General features: G+C 43.0%; 2 protein-coding genes across 4 annotated transcripts; both read left to right on the forward strand.

Moving 5' to 3' along the window:
* Nucleotides 1–7,646: 7,646 nt before the first annotated feature.
* Nucleotides 7,647–16,365, forward strand: mpx (myeloid-specific peroxidase). 2 transcript variants are annotated; one of them, XM_035535659.1, is made up of 16 exons: nt 7,647–7,698; nt 8,252–8,317; nt 8,954–9,050; nt 9,208–9,386; nt 9,689–9,821; nt 10,457–10,586; nt 10,676–10,882; nt 11,231–11,594; nt 12,167–12,327; nt 12,467–12,725; nt 12,978–13,148; nt 13,555–13,792; nt 13,959–14,158; nt 14,805–14,842; nt 15,226–15,279; nt 15,518–15,572. In XM_035535659.1, exons 2-16 carry the CDS (start codon nt 8,254–8,256, stop codon nt 15,521–15,523), a joined length of 2,301 nt encoding a protein of 766 aa, XP_035391552.1. In that variant the 5' UTR covers nt 7,647–7,698; nt 8,252–8,253; the 3' UTR covers nt 15,524–15,572. The 2 variants fall into 2 exon arrangements, with proteins under 2 accessions (XP_035391552.1, XP_035391551.1); XM_035535658.1 differs by lacking the exon at nt 14,805–14,842 and having other exon boundaries at nt 15,518–16,365.
* A 616-nt stretch (nt 16,366–16,981) lies between these two features.
* Nucleotides 16,982–19,000, forward strand: LOC113582993 (cytochrome c oxidase assembly factor 4 homolog, mitochondrial). Of its 2 annotated transcripts, none has more exons than XM_035535207.1 (3): nt 16,982–17,062; nt 17,637–17,742; nt 18,404–19,000. In XM_035535207.1, exon 3 carries the CDS (start codon nt 18,416–18,418, stop codon nt 18,668–18,670), a length of 255 nt encoding a protein of 84 aa, XP_035391100.1. In that variant the 5' UTR covers nt 16,982–17,062; nt 17,637–17,742; nt 18,404–18,415; the 3' UTR covers nt 18,671–19,000. The 2 variants fall into 2 exon arrangements, with proteins under 2 accessions (XP_035391100.1, XP_035391101.1); XM_035535208.1 differs by having other exon boundaries at nt 17,014–17,154.
* The last annotated feature ends 1,245 nt before the right edge of the window (nt 19,001–20,245 follow it).

The raw sequence follows: 20,245 nt of genomic DNA on the forward strand, positions 1-20,245 counted from the left end.
AATCCAGAGTCAAAATGGTTGGAACAGTCCAGGGTCATAGAGTCAACACGTAGATTACAAGAATACATGATCAACTAAAAGGAAATAAACACATGATTACACACACACACACACCAACACAAACATTTTTTAAAAATGGTGATAAGAACACTTAGCACCTAACACTAGTGAAAAACAAGATGGGCAAGGAACAGCCGCTGGGATTAACCCACAGGCTGGGAATCACAGACAAGGCATGGTTTTCAATGACCAGCAAGACGACTGTACAAACACAGGGATTAAACACATGGTCTGCTGGTAATCAGGCACTAAACAAGACAGTCATGAGGGCCAGAGAAAGTGAAACTAAATGAACAGAAGTCAAGCAAAACAAAGACAAGGCAGTGAACCCATGGAGACGGGTGCTTGGGCGGTGGCCAAGCATGGCAAAGGCACAGCACACATACATGAAATAAAAGCACAACTTTACTAGAAATAAAACAAGAAAAATCATTTGAGGGCAAAGAAAGCAAAAAGAAAGAAAGAAATAAGAACACTCACAACACAACCACATTAGGCAGAAGATAAATTGAACACAGTCACAATAACAGAGATGATAAATCTATGATTTAAAGCTCAACAAGATTTAGCAAGAAAAGTCATGATTATGTCAAGATTTGGCTACTGTGGCGATATCCTTGCTAACAAACTGTTGCAAAAATCCTAATTTTTAAAATGTTATTTATCTTAATACTAGCTATCATTCGTCAATCTGGCCTAGAGCACAGGAGGAAAATACCATCAAAGACTTTTTTTGTTCAAATTATTTGTTTTGGATCTATGGAGGGTATTCACTGACATCACTTATGTGTTTATGGAGGGTATTCACTGACGTCACTTATGTGTTTATGGAGGGTATTCACTGAGGTCACTTATGTGTTTATGGAGGGTATTCACTGACGTCACTTATGTGTTTATGGAGGGTATTCACTGAGGTCACTTATGTGTTTATGGAGGGTATTCACTGACGTCACTTATGTGTTTATGGAGGGTATTTACTGACGCCACTTATGTGTTTATGGAGGGTATTCACTGACATCACTTATGTGTTTATGGAGGGTATTCACTGACATCACTTATGTGTTTATGGAGGGTATTCACTAACGTCACTTATGTGTTTATGGAGGGTATTCACTGACATCACGTGTTTATGGAGGGTATTCACTGACATCACTTATGTGTTTATGGAGGATATTCACTGAGGTCACTTATGTGTTTATGGAGGATATTCACTGAGGTCACTTATGTGTTTATGGAGGGTGTTCACTGACATCACTTATGTGTTTATGGAGGATATTCACTGAGGTCACTTATGTGTTTATGGAGGGTATTCACTGAGGTCACTTATGTGTTTATGGAGGGTATTCACTGACATCACTTATGTGTTTATGGAGGGTATTCACTGACATCACATGTGCTTATGGAGGGTATTCACTGACATCACTTATGTGTTTATGGAGGGTATTCACTGACATCACTTATGTGTTTATGGAGGGTATTCACTGATGTCACTTATGTGTTTATGGAGGGTGTTCACTGACGTCACTTATGTGTTTATGGAGGGTATTCACTGACATCACTTATGTGTTTATGGAGGGTATTCACTGAGGTCACTTATGTGTTTATGGAGGGTGTTCACTGACATCACTTATGTGTTTATGGAGGATATTCACTGAGGTCACTTATGTGTTTATGGAGGATATTCACTGAGGTCACTTATGTGTTTATGGAGGGTATTCACTGAGGTCACTTATGTGTTTATGGAGGGTATTCACTGACATCACTTATGTGTTTATGGAGGGTATTCACTGACATCACTTATGTGTTTATGGAGGGTATTCACTGACGTCACTTATGTGTTTATGGAGGGTATTCACTGACATCACTTATGTGTTTATGGAGGGTGTTCACTGACGTCACTTATGTGTTTATGGAGGGTGTTCACTGACGTCACTTATGTGTTTATGGAGGGTATTCACTGAGGTCACTTATGTGTTTATGGAGGGTATTCACTGACATCACTTATGTGTTTATGGAGGGTGTTCACTGACGTCACTTATGTGTTTATGGAGGGTATTCACTGACATCACTTATGTGTTTATGGAGGGTATTCACTGAGGTCACTTATGTGTTTATGGAGGGTATTCACTGACATCACTTATGTGTTTATGGAGGGTGTTCACTGACGTCACTTATGTGTTTATGGAGGGTGTTCACTGACGTCACTTATGTGTTTATGGAGGGTGTTCACTGACGTCACTTATGTGTTTATGGAGGGTATTCACTAAGGTCACTTATGTGTTTATGGAGGGTATTCACTGAGGTCACTTATGTGTTTATGGAGGGTATTCACTGACATCACATGTGTTTATGGAGGGTATTCACTGACATCACTTATGTGTTTATGGAGGGTATTCACTGACATCACTTATGTGTTTATGGAGGGTATTCACTGACGTCACTTATGTGTTTATGGAGGGTGTTCACTGACATCACTTATGTGTTTATGGAGGGTATTCACTAACGTCACTTATGTGTTTATGGAGGGTATTCACTGACATCACTTATGTGTTTATGGAGGGTATTCACTGACGTCACTTATGTGTTTATGGAGGGTATTCACTGAGGTCACTTATGTGTTTATGGAGGGTGTTCACTGACGTCACTTATGTGTTAATGGCGGGTGTTCACTGACATCACTTTTGTGTTTATGGAGGGTGTTCACTGGTCACTTATGTGTTTATGGTGGGTGTTCACTGGTCACTTATGCATCTGAATATGTCATAACATCCTACAACATGGCTGTGTTCATTAGGGAAAACGAAACCAGCAATGAAGCGAGCGAATATCTGCTTAAATTAAAAGCCATCGGACTTGACAGAGATTGATCCAAATGAACCGTATTTAGATTTTGTTGCCAGGGAATCACAGTAAGCAAATCCTACAAAGGCCTTGCTGCTTGGCCAAGTCAGGATGTGCTGGTGAAAGTGACCTGGCCATCAGTGGATATTCTGGTTGTATATAATGTGTAAATTTGTACAAATATTTATATTTTATATTTTGTGTATATTTGTATATTTGTATTTTGTTAGCTACAATTTTATTTGAAAAACTGTAAACTAGCTAGACTTAATTTGTACTTAGGTAACATTGCCACTAAGAAAACAAACTCTCCTCTGATGTTACCATTAAATCTAGCATAAAGTATAAATTCTTGTGGTCATCGTGAACTTTAATGTTTCTTCATTCCAAGTTTAATGTTCAAATCTACAAAGTTATCTGACTAGCTGTCTAAACTGGGTTTATCTTACTAGAGAACAAAGGCTTCTTTTTTCTTTAGCTTTCAGTGGTCTGTAAAAAGATAGCGCCGAATTCTCACTGTTAATCACACAACAGCTCTTACATATTATAGATAGTTTTGTTTGCACGGCATTCACTGCCACTCAGTGAGCATAAGTGCAGTGAAGCTCACTGTAAGGGGCTAGTGGGGGGCAGTGATGTAGAGGATTATACAATACATTATTGTAGGTGTGAAGCAGAATGTTATGGATACCAGAGAAAACAAGGGTGGCTATGGCATAGCCAATGCAGCTCGGAGACACCCGTCTTTCCCGGAGTGAGCGTGATGCTCAGATGCCGGAAGTGAAGTGTCTGTACTGCGGAAGCTCAGGTCATCTCTGCCCAGCTTGTCCTGAGCTCCAGGGAAAAGACAACATCCGTCAGGGCAGGGAGGACCTCTCATGTGTCTGAAACACATTTCCAGGCATTTGTGGACTCTGGGGCAGTGGGCTGCTTTCTCGACACTGGGTTGTCCCACTGGATGAACTCCTACCCATTGCTGCCATTTATGGCCGGTCCCTTGAGCCAGGGGTTGTTAGTCATCAGACCCGTCCAGTTACGTTGCGAGGGAAGCCCTTGACAGATACGTTTTCGTCTACTTAGACGACAGCCTAATATACAGCCAAATGGTAGATGAACATGTCACCCATGTTAGATGGATCCTCCAGCTTCTGGTCGAGAACCACCTCTTCGTCAAGCTGGAGAAGTCAGTGTTCCATGCCCGTACCATCTCCTTTTTGGGATTTATCATCTCTGACAATATGTTGTGCATGGACCCCTCCAAGGTGTGGGCTGTAGAGAACTGGCCTAGACCCACCTCGGTGCATCTGGTCCAATGCTTCCTGGACTTCACAAATTTTTACCGCAGGTTCATTAGGAACTTTAGCACAGTTGCAGCCCCACCGATCATGTTGACCAGGAAGGTGTCGGGTCGGTTCTGCTGGCCCACAGAAGCCCAGCAGGCGTTTGATGAACTGAAATGGCATCTGATCAAGGCTCCTATTCTTCAGCTCCTTGATGCCGAGCTTCTGTTTATCGTTGAGGTGGACGCATCTGAATTGGTGCAGTTCTATCCCAATGGTCTGGAGAGAACAAAAAACTGCATCCCTGTGCCTACTTCTCTTGACATCTGTCCAGAACGGAAGCAGAACGGAAATATGATGTGGGGGACTGCGAATTACTGGTGGTCAAGCTTGCCGCCGAGGAATGGGGACACTGGCTGGAGGGGGCAAAACACCCCTTCCTGGCCTGGACGGACCACAAAAACTTGGCCTCTGGCTTCCATCCCCAATCCAACGGCCAGACCGAGAGAGTTAACCAGGACCTGGAGTGCACCCTCCGCTGTCTGGCCTCTTCCTGCCCATCCTCTTGGTCTGAGCCCCTATTTTGGGTGGAGTTCATCCACAACACCCTGTGGCACACCTCTTTAGGCATGTCACCAGTTGAGTGGCAATTCAGGTATGCTCCACCCATGTTTCCTGACCAAGAGGCTGACTAGGGTGTACGGTCTGCTGAGCAGACAGTCAGGCGCTACCGACTATCCTGGCAAAGGGCACGCAGGGCTCTCTTATCCACTGCTGCTGCTCAAAAGTGTTACACCGGCAAGAGACAGTGACCAGTGCCGACCTATTGGCCAGGACAGCGGGTTTGGCTATTGGCTAAGGACCAGTCTCTGCGTGCGTGTCCTCGCAAACTTGCTCCTCGCTACATCGGGCTGTTCAAGGTTCTCCTTGCCCTTTCCCCGTCCACCCCACCTTCCACGTGTCTCGCCTTAGGCCTGTATCGTGTCTGGTGGGCCTCTCCGACCTGCCAGGCCTGCGCATGGTGGACAGTGCACCGGCGTACACGGTCAAGCATCTCTTGGACATCCGGCGGGTTCCTGGTGGAGTCCAGATTTTGGTGGACTGGGAGGGATACGGGCCTGAGGAGCAGTCCTGGGTCCCCTCCTGTCACATCCTGGACTGTGAACTCATTCGAGCTTTTCGGCGGGATCATGTGGCTGGCCTTGGGACATCAGGAGCCGCCCCTTCTGTGGGGGGTACTGTAAGGGTTGGCACCAGGCCAACCACACTACTAATCAGGCTTGATGCCCAACAGCTGGGCTAGAGCTATAAAAGCCCAGTGACCCAGTTATTCAGTGCTGGGTCTTTGCTAATGTTTTGAGCCAAGCTCCTAGCCGGTAACTTCAGGTATTGAGGTCTCTGAGCCCTTGGGCTACACCTCATTTCTTCCCTGCGAGGTTGTCGAGGTTTTTACACATCCCCTCCCCTCTCCAGTTTACCCCTTTTGAGTCTGTCTCTCCCCCAAGGCTTCCCTTAGCCATTAAAGTTCCTCCCCATTTTCTGGTTTTGTTTGGGAAGTTTTTTTTCACTTTGTTGCTTATTGGTTTGGTTGCTGGTTAATAAATGTCTCATGTATCTTGTATGTATTGTCCTGTATACAGCAGTTACTCACTGGTGGTAGGGAGTGGCTGCCAATTTGTCTTTATACAAGTATAGTCAGTGTAGTCATTATGCATTTGTTTTTGTTATCTTAGTCATTTGTCTTTTTGTTTCTAGTGTGGTTTTGTTTTTGTGTTGGCCTAGGAAACTCCTGAAGCTACTGAACCAGTTTCTTGCATATTTCTGTATCTAAACACCAAACTTGTAAATGCAACTGAGCTTTGCCATCAACCTGTTTCTCTAGCTTGCATTCCATTATTAATTATTACCGCTCTTGCACTCAAATCCTATGTTATGGCCTCCCAGCCTAGACAGGGTGGTAACAACACTGATAATGATGCCGTTAGCATGGGAAAAATACTTGGAGGGGAGTAGCTGATTTTAAGATGTTCTTCTCCAATGAAAGTAATCAGTTTTGAGTAGCAGAACACACCGACAGTAAACAGAAAGAAGGAAAGAAGTAGAGAGCATTGTACTGAAGCTACGATCTGTAGCGACATTTTGGAATCTTATATAGTATGTCTCGCATGTTTGTGCTCAATGGTAGACATCCGTAGATCAAATCCAAAACTCCATTACTCAGTCCCTCTTGCAAGTAGTAAGTGGGGAATAGATAGATCGCTGTTCTCCTGCCATGCAATTGCCGTATAGCACAGTTACAAGAAGGTGTTCATAGTTCTATCTGGATACATTATTTTGATTGTAAACCATTCATTTGCATCCATCTACAATCCATCCATCTATCCATATGTCCATCAATCCATATATCCATCCATCCATCCATCCATCCATCCATCCATCCATCCATCCATCTACATCTACCAATGAGGCTTACCACCTACTTGTAATAGTATGAAATGGACTCTTCTATGGATGGAGAACATAGAGGAGGAATGTGCCTCTATCACAGCCTGTGGTCATTCCCCCCTACATCATTGAAAGCTCCATGGATCCTCCTACTTACTGCCCCAGTCTCAAGCAGGCAGCCACAGGCAGTCATAGGGATGCTTTCTGCTTATGTAATAAACCTTGATGGTCTCCCAAGTACATCATGTTCACAATGGTTAATGGTTAAAGATCTTGGTGCAATTATGGATCCCATTTTCTTGTTTGAAGTTCATGTAAATAATACATCTATGACAGCCTTTTTCCACCTCAGGAATATTGCAGGATGGGTTCCCCCTGGTTCATATTCTGAGCCTTGGTTCCTCTCAAGGTTTCTTCGTCATTCTCTAAGGGAGTTTTTCTTTGCCACAGTTGCCTTTGGCTTGTTCACTGGAGGTGTGAAACCAGACTGTTTTATAAATTGCTGTGTAAATTCATTTGATGTGACTCAAAGCAAATTTACAGTAATTCTACTGATTTCTCTATGTAGATCCAGAAGTTCACTTGGTATTTTTCGTGTGACATTGTTGTGTCCTCAAGATAGATCACTATCCCCATTCCCTTAATATGTTAGAATTAACAAATGACCAAAGAAATGTCATAAAATCCTCAGAAAATGTTGCACTGGATTCATTATCTGCTGTTGTTGTGCACTCACTCAGTTTGAGAAGTGTCAGTGTGGGCAGAGATGCCGCTCAACATTTCTTTTAGAACCTGACCCAGATAAACACATACTTTAACAATAAATGCTTCTGGAATAAACACAGGACAGTAAATGAAAATAGAAGCATGTAAGATTAACAGTAAATTAAGAGGAAGGAGGAAATAGACTGCTGTGAAATGTCTAACCCCACCTCTGGGATGGGGTCAGGGTGAGCCATTCAGATTCTCTATAAAAGTCTTCCAGCATAGCAGGATGTTCAGTTAAACCTCTCTTACAGCTGCAGTTCAGGATCTGCATGTTAAATATTTGCATTCATTACGATTTTTCAAGGTTGTATCTTCTGCTCTTCTGGTGATTTTGTGGGTTTGTGGGAGTGTGTGTGCGTGTGCGTGTGTGTGTGTGTATGTTTTTTTACTTTAATAAGTAACTGTCTTGGAGTAGGTGATTAGCAGAGATAGGATGCTTAAGAACTTGTCCACTGTTTAATATTATGCATTATATTAATTTTGCTTACAGTCAAAATCCTATTCAGCGCCGTCTGTAGATGCTTTTCTGTGTGTTTTTATAATGCTGTGTGAAATTGTTAGTCACACTATGGGTGTATTTGAAGGAAAAAAAACTACACTACTCCTTTGTTGTGAGAAGTAAGCAGCAATATTTACTAAGCCAGCGGAAATGTGCTCAAGAAATTTTATTTACTTATTTTTAATTTATTATTTTTCTTTTAAAAAGTAAGTGTTAAATGACCAGTTGCCATGTGAGGTTTCTGTGAGTTATTTATCATTGCAGTTCAAGACGTTTTACAGAAAAGAACTCCTTACCTTGGTTTTAGCTGCACACCAAGGGATTGTGAGCTAAATGCATCTGGATTGCTGTGTTTCAGAGATGAAATTCTTCATCTGCACTCTGTTGCTGCCGTTGTGCCACATATACAGTGATCCTGTAACAGGTAAAGCAATACAGGCCAACCATATCTCAAACATCTCACTAGACACATGCTGAAACTTACTGAGGATGTGTCTGTGCATGTGTATGTGTACAGTGGGATGCAATTGCCAATGCTAAAAAACTTGAAATGCTTAATGTGCTGGGGAAGAATTTTTAAAGAACATTTTTCCTTCAAAATGCAAATTTTAAAAAATCAATACTACATCACAGATCTGTCCCAGATTTAAATAATGTGTTCTTGAATACTAACCATGGGATGTATTAAATTGAGTTCTAAATTACCTTATTCCTACATATTTATAATAAAACCTCCTGCAGAGTCTTAGTGTGGCAGTTTGTTTCTGTTATTGCATGTGTATCTGTAATCCTGACCCGGCTGTAATATGGGTCTGTAATCCTGACCCGGCTGTAATCTGGGTCTGTAATCCTGACCCGGCTGTAATCTGGGTCTGTAATCCTGACCCGGCTGTAATCTGGGTCTGTAATCCTGACCCGGCTGTAATCTGGGTCTGTAATCCTGACCCGGCTGTAATCTGGGTCTGTAATCCTGACCCGGCTGTAATCTGGGTCTGTAATCCTGACCCGGCTGTAATCTGGCTCTGTAATCCTGACCCGGCTGTAATCTGGCTCTGTGTAGGGTCTGTAGAGGAAGGCTTGGGCAGGCCTTTCATCCTGGATTCCATTGAAGAAGCCAAAAGACTCGTAGACGATGCGTACTTGTACTCTCGTCAAGAGTGAGTCAGCGTTTCTTTCATCAGCAGTATTTTTAACAGACTTTATTTAGAGATATATTATATTTTGCCCATGCCAAAATGTACTATACAGAAAACATTTTAATATTTGTCAAAAATATATTGCAATTTATTGCATGCATGTGCTTGATTTATGTAGGAGTCTAGCGAGGGTGCGTGTGGATGGCTACATCAAACCCACAGATAAATTGCGTCTGATGAAGCAGCCGTCCCGCCGAACACGGGAGGTTGTACGAGCGGCTGACTACCTGGAACAGACGCTCAGGATCCTTACTGAGAAAACCCACCATGCACACAAGAGATCCATTAATGCAACAGGTCTGACACACACATCAAGTTTCTCTCTCTCTCTCTCTCACACACACACACACACACACACACACACACACACACACACACACACACACACACACACACAGAGGTACTGACTAAGGTCCCCAAGTATCTGTCTTATTTTATTGTTCTTATAATTGGTTCTTAATGCATTTGTTATTATTATTATTATTTTTTGCATTGGCATCTTTTTAAAATCTTTGAAGGATCTGATCAAAACTGAACCCAAATGTGTCTTGTTAAAGTGCTGCTGTGTGTTCACCTTGTTTGTTTGTTCTGTCTGTCAGCACTGATAACCCCTGATGAGCTCTCAACTATTGTGCGTCTGACTGGCTGTGCTGCTCAAGTCCGGCCCCCTTCATGTAGGACCACGCCCCTCGTCAACAAATACCGCACAGCCACCAGTGTCTGCAACAATCAGTAAGCAGTGTTCTGCCCTGTTCTGCCCTGTTCTGCCCTGCTCTGCCCTGTTCTGCCCTGCTCTACCCTGTTCTGCCCTGCTCTGCCCTGTTCTGCCCTGCTCTACCCTGTTCTGCCCTGCTCTGCCCTGTTCTGCCCTGCTCTGCCCTGTTCTGCCCTGCTCTGCCCGGAAGACCTATCGGCTGCACTGACTGGGGAATTTCAGTGTGAACCTACATGTCAAGGGTTATGTTTGTTTCAAAACAATGTCATTGTGTCCTTGAGCAAAATAGTAGACTCCTAGGGCACTAGTCCTGTGATCTTAAATCATATCATATCATACATCATATCATATCATATCATATCATATCATATCATATCATATCATATAACCTTATATTCAACACCCTTATATGTTACCTAGTTTCTTAGATTGTTAGATTATTCTTTCATTGTGTTAGTAAACAGCTGAAGCTGGTTAATTATCATGTAATTCTATGGTATCGTTTTTGCTGTGGATGCAAATTTCATGGCAAACTCACTGTGCTCCTGCTTAAAATGAATGAACAAATGTTAATATAACAGCTTCAGGGTTAAGGGTATCAAAGTCTCAGTATAACATTAGAATGGCTAATTTTGGTATCCTGAATCTCTAGGAAGAATCCACTCCTTGGTGCATCAAACACACCCTTGGCTCGTTGGCTACCCGCTAGTTATGAAGATGGCATCTCACAGCCCAAAGGATGGAACCCTGGCAAGCTCTATAATGGTGTCCTACTGCCTCTGGTATGACAGAAACCTGTTTTGTTTTATTAAGCATTGTGATGTCAGCCAGGTGAGCCCAGACTCAGTTGAGGTCTGTTCTCTTCCTCCAGGTGAGGCTGGTGTCGAACCGTATTCTGAGCACGCAGGACGCCGATGTGCAGGGTGACAGCGAGTACACACACCTGGTCACCTTCTTCGGCCAGTGGAACGACCACGACCTGTCTCTTACACCCCAGACCCCCAGCATCCGGTCCTTCGACAATGGCATCGCATGTGACCAGAGCTGCCAGATGTCTGAGCCCTGCTTCCCCATCCAGGTCGGCTCACGGGAAAACTTGCCTTTCCACACATATATCCACTCTTCCACTAATTCCATTTCTGTATTTAAATCCATTCGAGATTACAATTCCACCACGATATCAAAATGACCATTATTACATTAATTTCTGCAGTGTAAACTACACTTGAGTGTACTCTGTCTACAAGTTAATGTAATAAGAATTATGTTAATAATCTAACTAGAAGAATTATGCATGATTACAATAACAAGATCATGTTTACTGATAAATAGTTCCAGTGGCATCATAGCAATGTTGTTTGTTTCCTTAACAAAATATGGTTTAATCCACAACATTGTGAGTAATCGCCTCCAACATGTTGTTTAGATTCCATCTGGAGACCCCCGTCTACCCACCGGCCCCAACAGCTGCCTGCCTGTGTTCCGCTCGGCGCCAGCCTGCGGATCCGGTAACGGTGCCTACATTTTCGGGGGAGTACCCGTAGAGAGGGAGCAGATCAACTCACTGACCGCGTTCCTGGACGCGGGCCAGGTGTACGGCTCTGATGAGTCGCTGGCACAAAGCCTCCGTGACCTCTCCAATGACTTGGGCCAACTGCTTGTCAACAACCAGTTCCAGGACAACGGGCGTGAGCTTCTGCCCTTCACCAAGGTGGTCAGCAACATTTGTGCCACACGCAGACACACTCTCAACGACTCGAACCTACAGGAAGTACCGTGCTTCATCGCAGGTTGGTTTTGCTTCTGGTCTCTGCCGTTAGGCGCAGAAATGGGTTATGTTCTAGTTTGAATCGTTCTGTTTTGTATGCTGTAAATGCGCATACACACACACACACACACACACACACACACACACACACACACACACAAGAGCAAAACAGCAGTTTTAACATTACAGTGCTTTGGTGAAACAATGTCTGAATGCATCTTCAGTGCAAAGTAAAAACTGAACAAATATTGATGATAAAGCACTTTTTACACTTCAGTTGTTCAGACAATCTTTTAATAAACCAACATCAAAGAAAGTGAAGCATAAAGCAGAAAGAAGAGGCAGACTCCTCAGAACAGTGTAAATCCAGTGCGTGTGCAGACTCCTCTGAACAGTGTAAATCCACCCAGTGTGCAGAGTTCTCTGAACATTGTAAATCCACCCAGTGTGCAGACTCTTCCGAACAGTGTAAATCCAGCCAGTGTGCAAACTCCTCTGAAGAGTGTAAGTCCACCCAGTGTACAGACTCCTCCGAACAGTGTAAATCCAGTGTGTGTGCAAACTCCTCAACTGGCCCCCTCTTCCTCGCTGCAGGTGATGCCCGTGTAGATGAGAACATCGCTCTTACCTCCCTGCATACGATATTCCTGAGGGAGCACAACCGGTTGGCCCGAGTCCTGCGCCTCCTCAACCCCCACTGGAGCGGTGAGACGCTTTACCAAGAAGCTCGCAAAATCATGGGGGCCTACCTTCAGGTACAGCTCGCCCACACACACACACACACACACACACACACACACACACACACACACACACACACACACACACAGATTGACCAGGCATTATGACTGGTTATGACTGACTGTAATTGATAACAGTCTATCCCCTTTGCAGATCATTGTGTTCAGGGACTACCTGCCACATATCTTGGGCCCAGATACCATTAAGAAGCAGCTTGGTCGTTACCCTGGCTACAACCCCGACGTTGACCCGAGCATCGCCAACGTCTTCGCCACTGCAGCCTACCGCTTCGCCCACCTGACCATCCAGCCTCTCGTCTTCCGTCTGGACGAAAACTTCAAGAACCACCCGCAATTCCCCAGTGTTCCTCTTTTCACTGCTTTCTTCTCACCATGGAGGGTGATCTTTGAAGGTGAGCTCATGGCGTCTCGTTACACGCGTCTCAAGCTCCATGCTTGATTTCCTCAGGTGAAATGATGTTGGGACTGTGAAGTTAATTCAGCAGTACACTCCCATCCTGCTCTTCCTCCCCTGCTACGGCACACAGGTGGAATCGGGTGAAAAAACTCTGAACTGACACCCCAGTCCTGGAGTTGTCCATTCCTACTTTAGTGTGTAGTAGAATGTCATCCTGAATAATTCTTTGCTGAATCCCTGCCTCCAGGTGGCGTCGACCCTCTGATACGTGGTCTGATTGGTCGGCCAGCTAAGTTGAACACACAGGACCACATGCTGGTGGATGCACTGAGAGAGAAATTGTTTACTTTCACCAGCCACATCGCCATGGACCTGGCATCCCTTAACATGCAGAGGGGCCGTGATCACGGCCTGCCAGGTACGGAGACATTCATGCCCACATGATTGCACCCATACACGCATGTTCTCTCCCACACACACATGTACGCATAGCTAGTTTTCAACTACTGTTCTTGTGCAATCCAAGTGGTCTTTGTGCTAATCACTACAAGTTGGCTGCGTGCACTCCAAGCACAAAAGTGTACACAAGTGTGATGATTCAGTGATGCAGTGGTTCAGTGGAGTTCAATCCTGGACCTTAAACTGTAATCCAGTGCAGGATTTTGATGTACTCTTTAGTTTATTGAACAGGTAATGTGACTGTTTGGCCATGTTTTGATCATCTGCAACTCCTAGGTGAAGAAAAGTGGAAAATGTGCAGGACGCAGATGTTGGGGACTGGAATTGGGATTGTGTAGTGTACAGTTGTGTTTCTTTGTCTTTAGGTTATAGTGCATGGCGGAATTTCTGTGGGCTGTCCGTCCCTAAGAATGAGACTGACCTGGCCCATGTGCTGAACAACACAGACCTGGCTCACAGACTCATCTCACTCTACGGGTCTCCTGCCAACATAGACGTTTGGCTGGGGGGCGTGGCAGAACCCTTTGTCCCTGGGGGGCGTGTTGGTCCTCTGTTCGCCTGTCTCATTTCAACCCAGTTCAAGAACATCCGCCAAGGAGACAGGTGCTGTGCGGGAGGAGTGGCTGCAGCTCGGGTGGCGCTTTGGGAAACGAAATGACCTCGTTCTTTGAGCAACGGGGATTAAATAGACTTGCAGGAATGCTTTTAACATGAATGTCTAAAGTAAGGTTTGTATGTGTGTGTGTGATTTGGGTTGATCTGCATCCAGGCTGTGGTGGGAGAAGGATGGAGTTTTTACCAGAAGACAGAGAGCTGCTCTGAGGTCTGTTTCAATGTCCCGTATAATCTGTGAGAACACAGGCATCAAGAGTGTCCCTGCAGACCCATTCCGCTTCACATCCAGCACGACAGATTTCATCAGCTGCAATGAAATTCTGCCCCTGGATCTCAGACCCTGGATTGAACTGGGTAAAGACCAATGCAAACACATACTAACAGAACTAGAGCTTTCCCCGCTCAGTGCTTCCCCATGCCCTGGACAATCTCCAGAGTAAATATGTTTTCATGTTTAGCCATTTTTCTTCCAGTGTTAGTCACTTCCCTTCCTCGTGTGCCTCATTCACACAACACCCACTAAAGTGTTGCTGAACTGAAACACACATTCAATCAAGCACCTGTAACTGAACTAACCCAGGCCTGGACTAACGCAGGGCTGGACTAACCCAGACCTGGACTAACCCAGAGCTGGACTAACGCAGGGCTGAACTAACGCAGGGCTGGACTAAACCAGGGCTGAACTAACGCAGGGCTGGACTAACCCAGGGCTAGACTAACGCAGGGCTGGACTAACCCAGGGCTGAACTACCGCAGGGCTGGACTAACCCAGGGCTGGACTAACGCAGGGCTGGATTAACCCAGGGCTGGACTAACCCAGGCCTGGACTAACCCAGGGCTGGACTAACACAGGCCTGGACTAACCCAGGGCTGATATAGCCCATCAGTGGGAGTCCATGCAGAAGACCCTGGCCTCATCCTGCTGAGCTTTTCTGAGCTAAGAATTATATCTGTATGATTTCAGAGGTGTTGGCTTATCTCTGGTCTTTTAACCTTTTAGGTGAACATTACAGCTACAGACAATTCGACGGAGATGAGGTTAGCCAAGAATCTTCCTCTCTGAATGGGTTTAATCATGTGGGGTGTGTTACACTGTTATAATTTTACACTGATCAGAGATCTGGGAGCTCTTTTTGCTAGAACATGGCATTTTGGACCCCCTTGAAAATAAGATGTTACATCTCAAGGGGCTATCCATTCAATAAAATCAAATCAGTTCCAAATAGGCACTTTGCCAGTGCTAGGCCTTTTCAGGACAGCATACTAAACCTCTTTCCTTTAATTGCTTCGGTGAAGAATTCTCTCATTACTGCCATTATAATCATCTCTAGTTGTTTCCTTTTAAATGATAGGTTCACCTGCTATAAATTCAATGAATCTGATTTTTTCTTGTTTGTTTATTTTTAACCCTTCATCTTCAGATGGAGAGCCGGGAGAGGGACCTCCAGGACCTAGAGGACTCCCTGGAGAATCAGGTAGCCTGTTTAACCATGAACTGTGCTTCACCCAAACATTCCCTGTCCTAAAATATGTATCGATAAAAAACAGGAATGTTGGCTGGTGGTTGCCGGATAGCAGCATGTAACTGGTGCTGCCACATGTACAATTGCACAATTTCCTTTTTTCATATTCCCATTCTCTTTCTCTTTCTCCCTCTCTCTCACTCTTTCTCTCACACCTCTCACTCTACCTTCCCTCTCTCTCATTCCCCAGGACTAACAGGGCCCACTGGACTCGCTGGACCCCCTGGACCCGCTGGACCCGCTGGACCCACTGGACCCGCTGGACCCGCTGGACCCGCTGGACCTCCTGGCCCAGCTGCTAACATCACAACACCCCAGTCTGCTTTCTCCATGTTGCTCGGTTTCTCTTTCATTCCCCTTTCCTCTTCCTCATCCCGGGTTATCACCTTCCGCCAGACCGTCTACAATGACCTGAACGATTACAACCCGGGAACGGGCAGGTTCACCTGCCCCACGCCCGGCGTGTATGAATTTCAGTTCTTCTGCGCCGCGTCTCGCAGCGTGGGTACCGTGTCTCTGATTCGCAATGGCTCCGTGGTGCTGAGGAGTGCAGAAGTGCAGAATCCCAGCAGAGTGACCTACAGCGGACAGACTGTGCTGCTCCTGCATACAGGAGACCGCGTATGGCTGGAGGCGAGCCTGGGCAGCAACGGCCTCTTCTCTGAGAGCTACTTCACCGGTCACCTGCTCTTCACTCAAGTTTAGCGCAATATGTGATTCCCTCAAGCACCCGTGGACAACCACACACACCTACACATGCTCATGGTCACACACCTTGCCTGCCTCTCAGGGCTTTTTCTCTGGACACTTCTACATGCCTCATCCTGCACTGGTAACGCTCCCGGTAACAAGACCACTCATTATCCATGTCTGTCTGTAGCAATACCTACATGTTATATTACAAATACAGTTGTTACATTTGTTTTTAATTTTTAGTTTAATTTTAAAGTGTATTTAATATTTAAAAATATCAAGAACATCTTGTAAATGTAAAAATTAAAAATGTAACATCTTTGAATAAATAACCACTGATTCATATGCACTGTACTGATGTCCTGGCTTACGGAAAATGTTTTTTTTTAAAATAAAAATAAAATAAAGCACAATGTGTACTTTAGGTATCGTTTGACCTCTATAATAATATTGGTTTACTGCTTGCCCAGTCTGAAAAGCCAAATAACCACAAACAAGTGTGAAGCAAGCAAAAATAATAAGGATCGTTTCAAGTCCAAATGCCTCTTGTTCTACATAGTGCACTATGTAAAAGGCATTATTCTAGCTGTATACTGCACATTTCAAAAACATGTGCGACATTTCAGATTTAGTCCAGAATTACACAGAATTACTTCAAATTTAGCCTTGGAATGATGCAGGCCTGGAGCTCTCAAATCTTTGAATTTTATTTCTTATTTATATTTTCCATGTCTCCAAGATTATGTTGACTCCTATTTTCAAGGAGTACATTTTTGTTTTCTTAGCCACACTAATTATATACACCGAACAGCACTATATAAGCCTCTAGGGCTTTTGCCTTCTAATTAGATTTAATTTCCCGCCATACTATACATTTATGGTTGTCTAAATTATTTAATTCAGTATTATGTCTTATTGAATAAAATAATTATTATTTTTATTCGATCTTTTATTTTGAAATATTTTGCGGAACGCGACCAGAAGTGACTGCCGTCATTGCGCCTGTTTTCACATGTTAGAAGTGTGTTGCAAGTTAGCTAACGTATGTAAATATTTAAAAGTTTTCCAAGTGCAGAGTTTGTACATTTTAGATCTCCGGATATTTGTACTGAGGATTTTTTTTTTTGTTAGCTGGTTAGTGAGCATGGATAATGCAGCATGTTTAACAAGGGCATTGGTAGCGTTGGCTAGCTAGGCTAGCTAGTTAGTGACATCTCTATAGTCTATATGATGTAGTGATGGGAGAGTATTTTTTAAATGTTAGGTTAGCTGATTAGTTAAATTAGTATTAAAGATAGTACAACAATCTAGTGAATGTCATCGTTTGATGGCACTAGCTGTGTAGCTACTTTTGAGCAATAGAAGTTAGCTGGTAGACTACATCACACTGCATCACACGTGATGTTTGTAAAACCTTTGCCATAACCAAATTGAATTCTTTTTTGTGTACTGATTTCTGATTTTTGCCTTATTTAAAGAAATTCACGGAATTAATTACATAGAAAACGTAGCTATATGAGCTTTGATCTAGTGATCTACAATATTTATATCGATACGCCAGTAAGCCGTTTATTAACCCTTCTTTTTGGCACGTCATCGTTTCCACTGCACAATAGGCTATTCCACACGCTTGGTTCTCTACGTTCTTCATGCCAATGAGATTTCAAACGTTCATAAACTTCAGACTGCCACTCACCAGTCGATTGGTCCTGGACACTAGAGGTTGGTGCTCATTTTAAGTAGTTTTAAAACATGCTTTACATGCAGTTCTAGTAATGCTAGTTTACTTTTTGTATTTGTATTTGAGCTTCTCATGTACTGTTAATCCCGTTACTCCCACTATTTTGACTTGCCAAATGATTCTAATTACTCATACATTTTCATAGAGCTCATATATTTCCCTTAAGAAGTCAAACCAAGTCCATTGTTTTGAAACGGTCAAGTTTGCTTGGAGCAGAACAGGTTTGTCTGCCTTTCCTAAGAGTCTCCTTAAGAATATTTTAATATGTGCCCCCAAGACCCATAACTTTAATAATTATATATTTAGTAAGAGGACATTTCATTATGGAACATTATAATTCCACTCAGAGCACCATGGTAAGCAAAACATTACATTCATTTTGAATAATTGTTTTATAGCATCAGTATGAAACAGCCAGCAGTATTATCAACAATTTTTTATGAATGAAAGTCACGTGATAAAATGGGAAGGCTAGAGTATTATTGCTGGTATCAGTTAGAGTTTTGGTTTCAGTATAGATTTGAAAATGTAAGTGGTTATTTAATGGCTTACTTCCTCACACTGAGTTGTGCTGCCATCAGTTTTGAGGTCATCTTTTTAACCTCTCAGTGAAAGTGTTAAGAAATTTTCTCTCCAACCCAGATTTAAATCAGGATGGCGTCTCCTCCTTCACCGTCACCCCATGACCGCAGCAGACCGGAGGACGAAAACGACCCAGTGGATCAGATGATCTCCAGGACAGGCTGCGCACCACTTCACTATGCCGTCCAGGAGTGCATGGCAGAGCACCAGGACTGGAGACAATGCCAGCCGCAGGTTAAGGACTTTAAAGAATGCATGATGTCATTCCAGAACGCTCAGAGAGAACAGTTGTTAAAACAAAGAGCTACAGGTACAGAGTCGGTCTGATGAAAACACTCCAACTATTAAAGGAATTTAAGACATCATTCATGTGAGTGTCTATGACAATTCGGCATGAATGCATTTTTATTCCATCATAGATTCAAATCAGATTCAGATATAAATTTTTCCTGACAGATTTAATTCATAATTTAAAAAAAAGTTTTGCTGCTAAGTTTTATTATTATTATTATTTTTTTTACATAAATTACTTTTAGATTATTGTGTCCTCTTGTTTTATAAGGATTTTTAATTGTGATATGATATATAACACTATGGTGTATCAACATTGCACTGGAATGTCAACACCACAGTGGACATTAAAACTACCTCCAAACACCTTCCACTGTTTTAAACAAGTGTGAGAGGAAATAGGCCAACTAGCTAATAGGCTTTTCATTCACTTTTACCGTTAATGAGAATTACATGATCTTCTCTTGCACAGGATAAACTAACCATTGTCACAGTGTTGAGGATTCTTTTATTTCTCCAGCACATTTATGTTTCCTCTCACCTTGGTTCTTTTTTAATGAGTAAAAGACTGCATGGTGTTCTGTCTTTAGGGTTATAGAGTATATATGGTAGTATATATGGTATATCGATTTAGTGTAGAAATATTTGTGACAGTTTAGAATTTACAGATGTAGGAGTTTCAGTGCTGATCTTTATATTGCCAAAGAAAGGAAATGATTTTTATTTATGCGTGAATCCTAAAAACAATTCTGCTTGTGATATAAAAAAAGATAAGATTTATATTTTTAAAAAGTCATCATTTTTTTTACATTTAAAAAAAGATGATTTTCTCAGGAGAACAATATGGCAACAGTATTCCCATCAGGCAGTGTTCCTGTTAGTATTATCCCACAAGCCCGTTATCTGATTCCACTGCCCATTTCTCAAGGATTTTGGATGTTGTGATTCACTGGCCACTGCATTGCTCTTTATTTAGAACTTGGGATAAGATAGGAGACAATTTCAGTGTTTGTCAGCATTATATCAGTGGCGTTTAAAGCGAGTTTTAAAGTTCTACAAAATGTTTGGAGTAAGTAGTACACAAATATTGCTGTGGGAGGCTAACACTGCCAGGATATTGTGGTGCTACCAGCTGTTGTGTACAGTGGGCATAAGGAAGAGAAAAAATATCTGAAGATAATTATAGAAACAAAACAGTCTGGGAGAAACAGTCTGGGAGACTGGGGGCTAATTTGTTTGTTTGTTTTTATTTTCACCCATCAAGTTTCTTCATGAGCTCCTTAGTTTTCCATCATGTGCGCAACTCTGCTAGCGTATACGGAATCTGTACTCCATGTTATTAGCAGCTCACTTTGAGGAACATTACTACCACCTACAGACATCCTGTTGATCTGCACAGTATGATCTTGGCAATGTGATGCTACCATACAGAATGAAAATATTTTTTGTCAATATTTTATGCCCCATTGTGAGAACAGTTCATAAATTGCATAACTGACAGCAAATATTATGAGCAATATAACCTCAACAAATATTTAGACAGATGTGTCCACACACACACACACACACACACACACACACACACACACACACACACACAGTGGAGCTTTG

The sequence above is a fragment of the Electrophorus electricus genome, chromosome 17, assembly GCF_013358815.1.
Source record: "Electrophorus electricus isolate fEleEle1 chromosome 17, fEleEle1.pri, whole genome shotgun sequence".
NCBI classification, from domain to species: domain Eukaryota; kingdom Metazoa; phylum Chordata; class Actinopteri; order Gymnotiformes; family Gymnotidae; genus Electrophorus; species Electrophorus electricus.

What these genes read in the sequence shown, in the direction of transcription:
- mpx (XM_035535658.1), top strand. Translation starts at nt 8,254, where the DNA reads ATGAAATTCTTCATCTGCACTCTGTTGCTGCCGTTGTGCCACATATAC. An exon ending in AGTACCGTGCTTCATCGCAG is followed by an intron (nt 11,595 to 12,166) that starts GTTGGTTTTGCT and finishes TCCTCGCTGCAG; the next exon opens with GTGATGCCCGTGTAGATGAG. An exon ending in TCATGGGGGCCTACCTTCAG is followed by an intron (nt 12,328 to 12,466) that starts GTACAGCTCGCC and finishes TCCCCTTTGCAG; the next exon opens with ATCATTGTGTTCAGGGACTA.
- LOC113582993 (XM_035535207.1), top strand. Translation starts at nt 18,416, where the DNA reads ATGGCGTCTCCTCCTTCACCGTCACCCCATGACCGCAGCAGACCGGAG.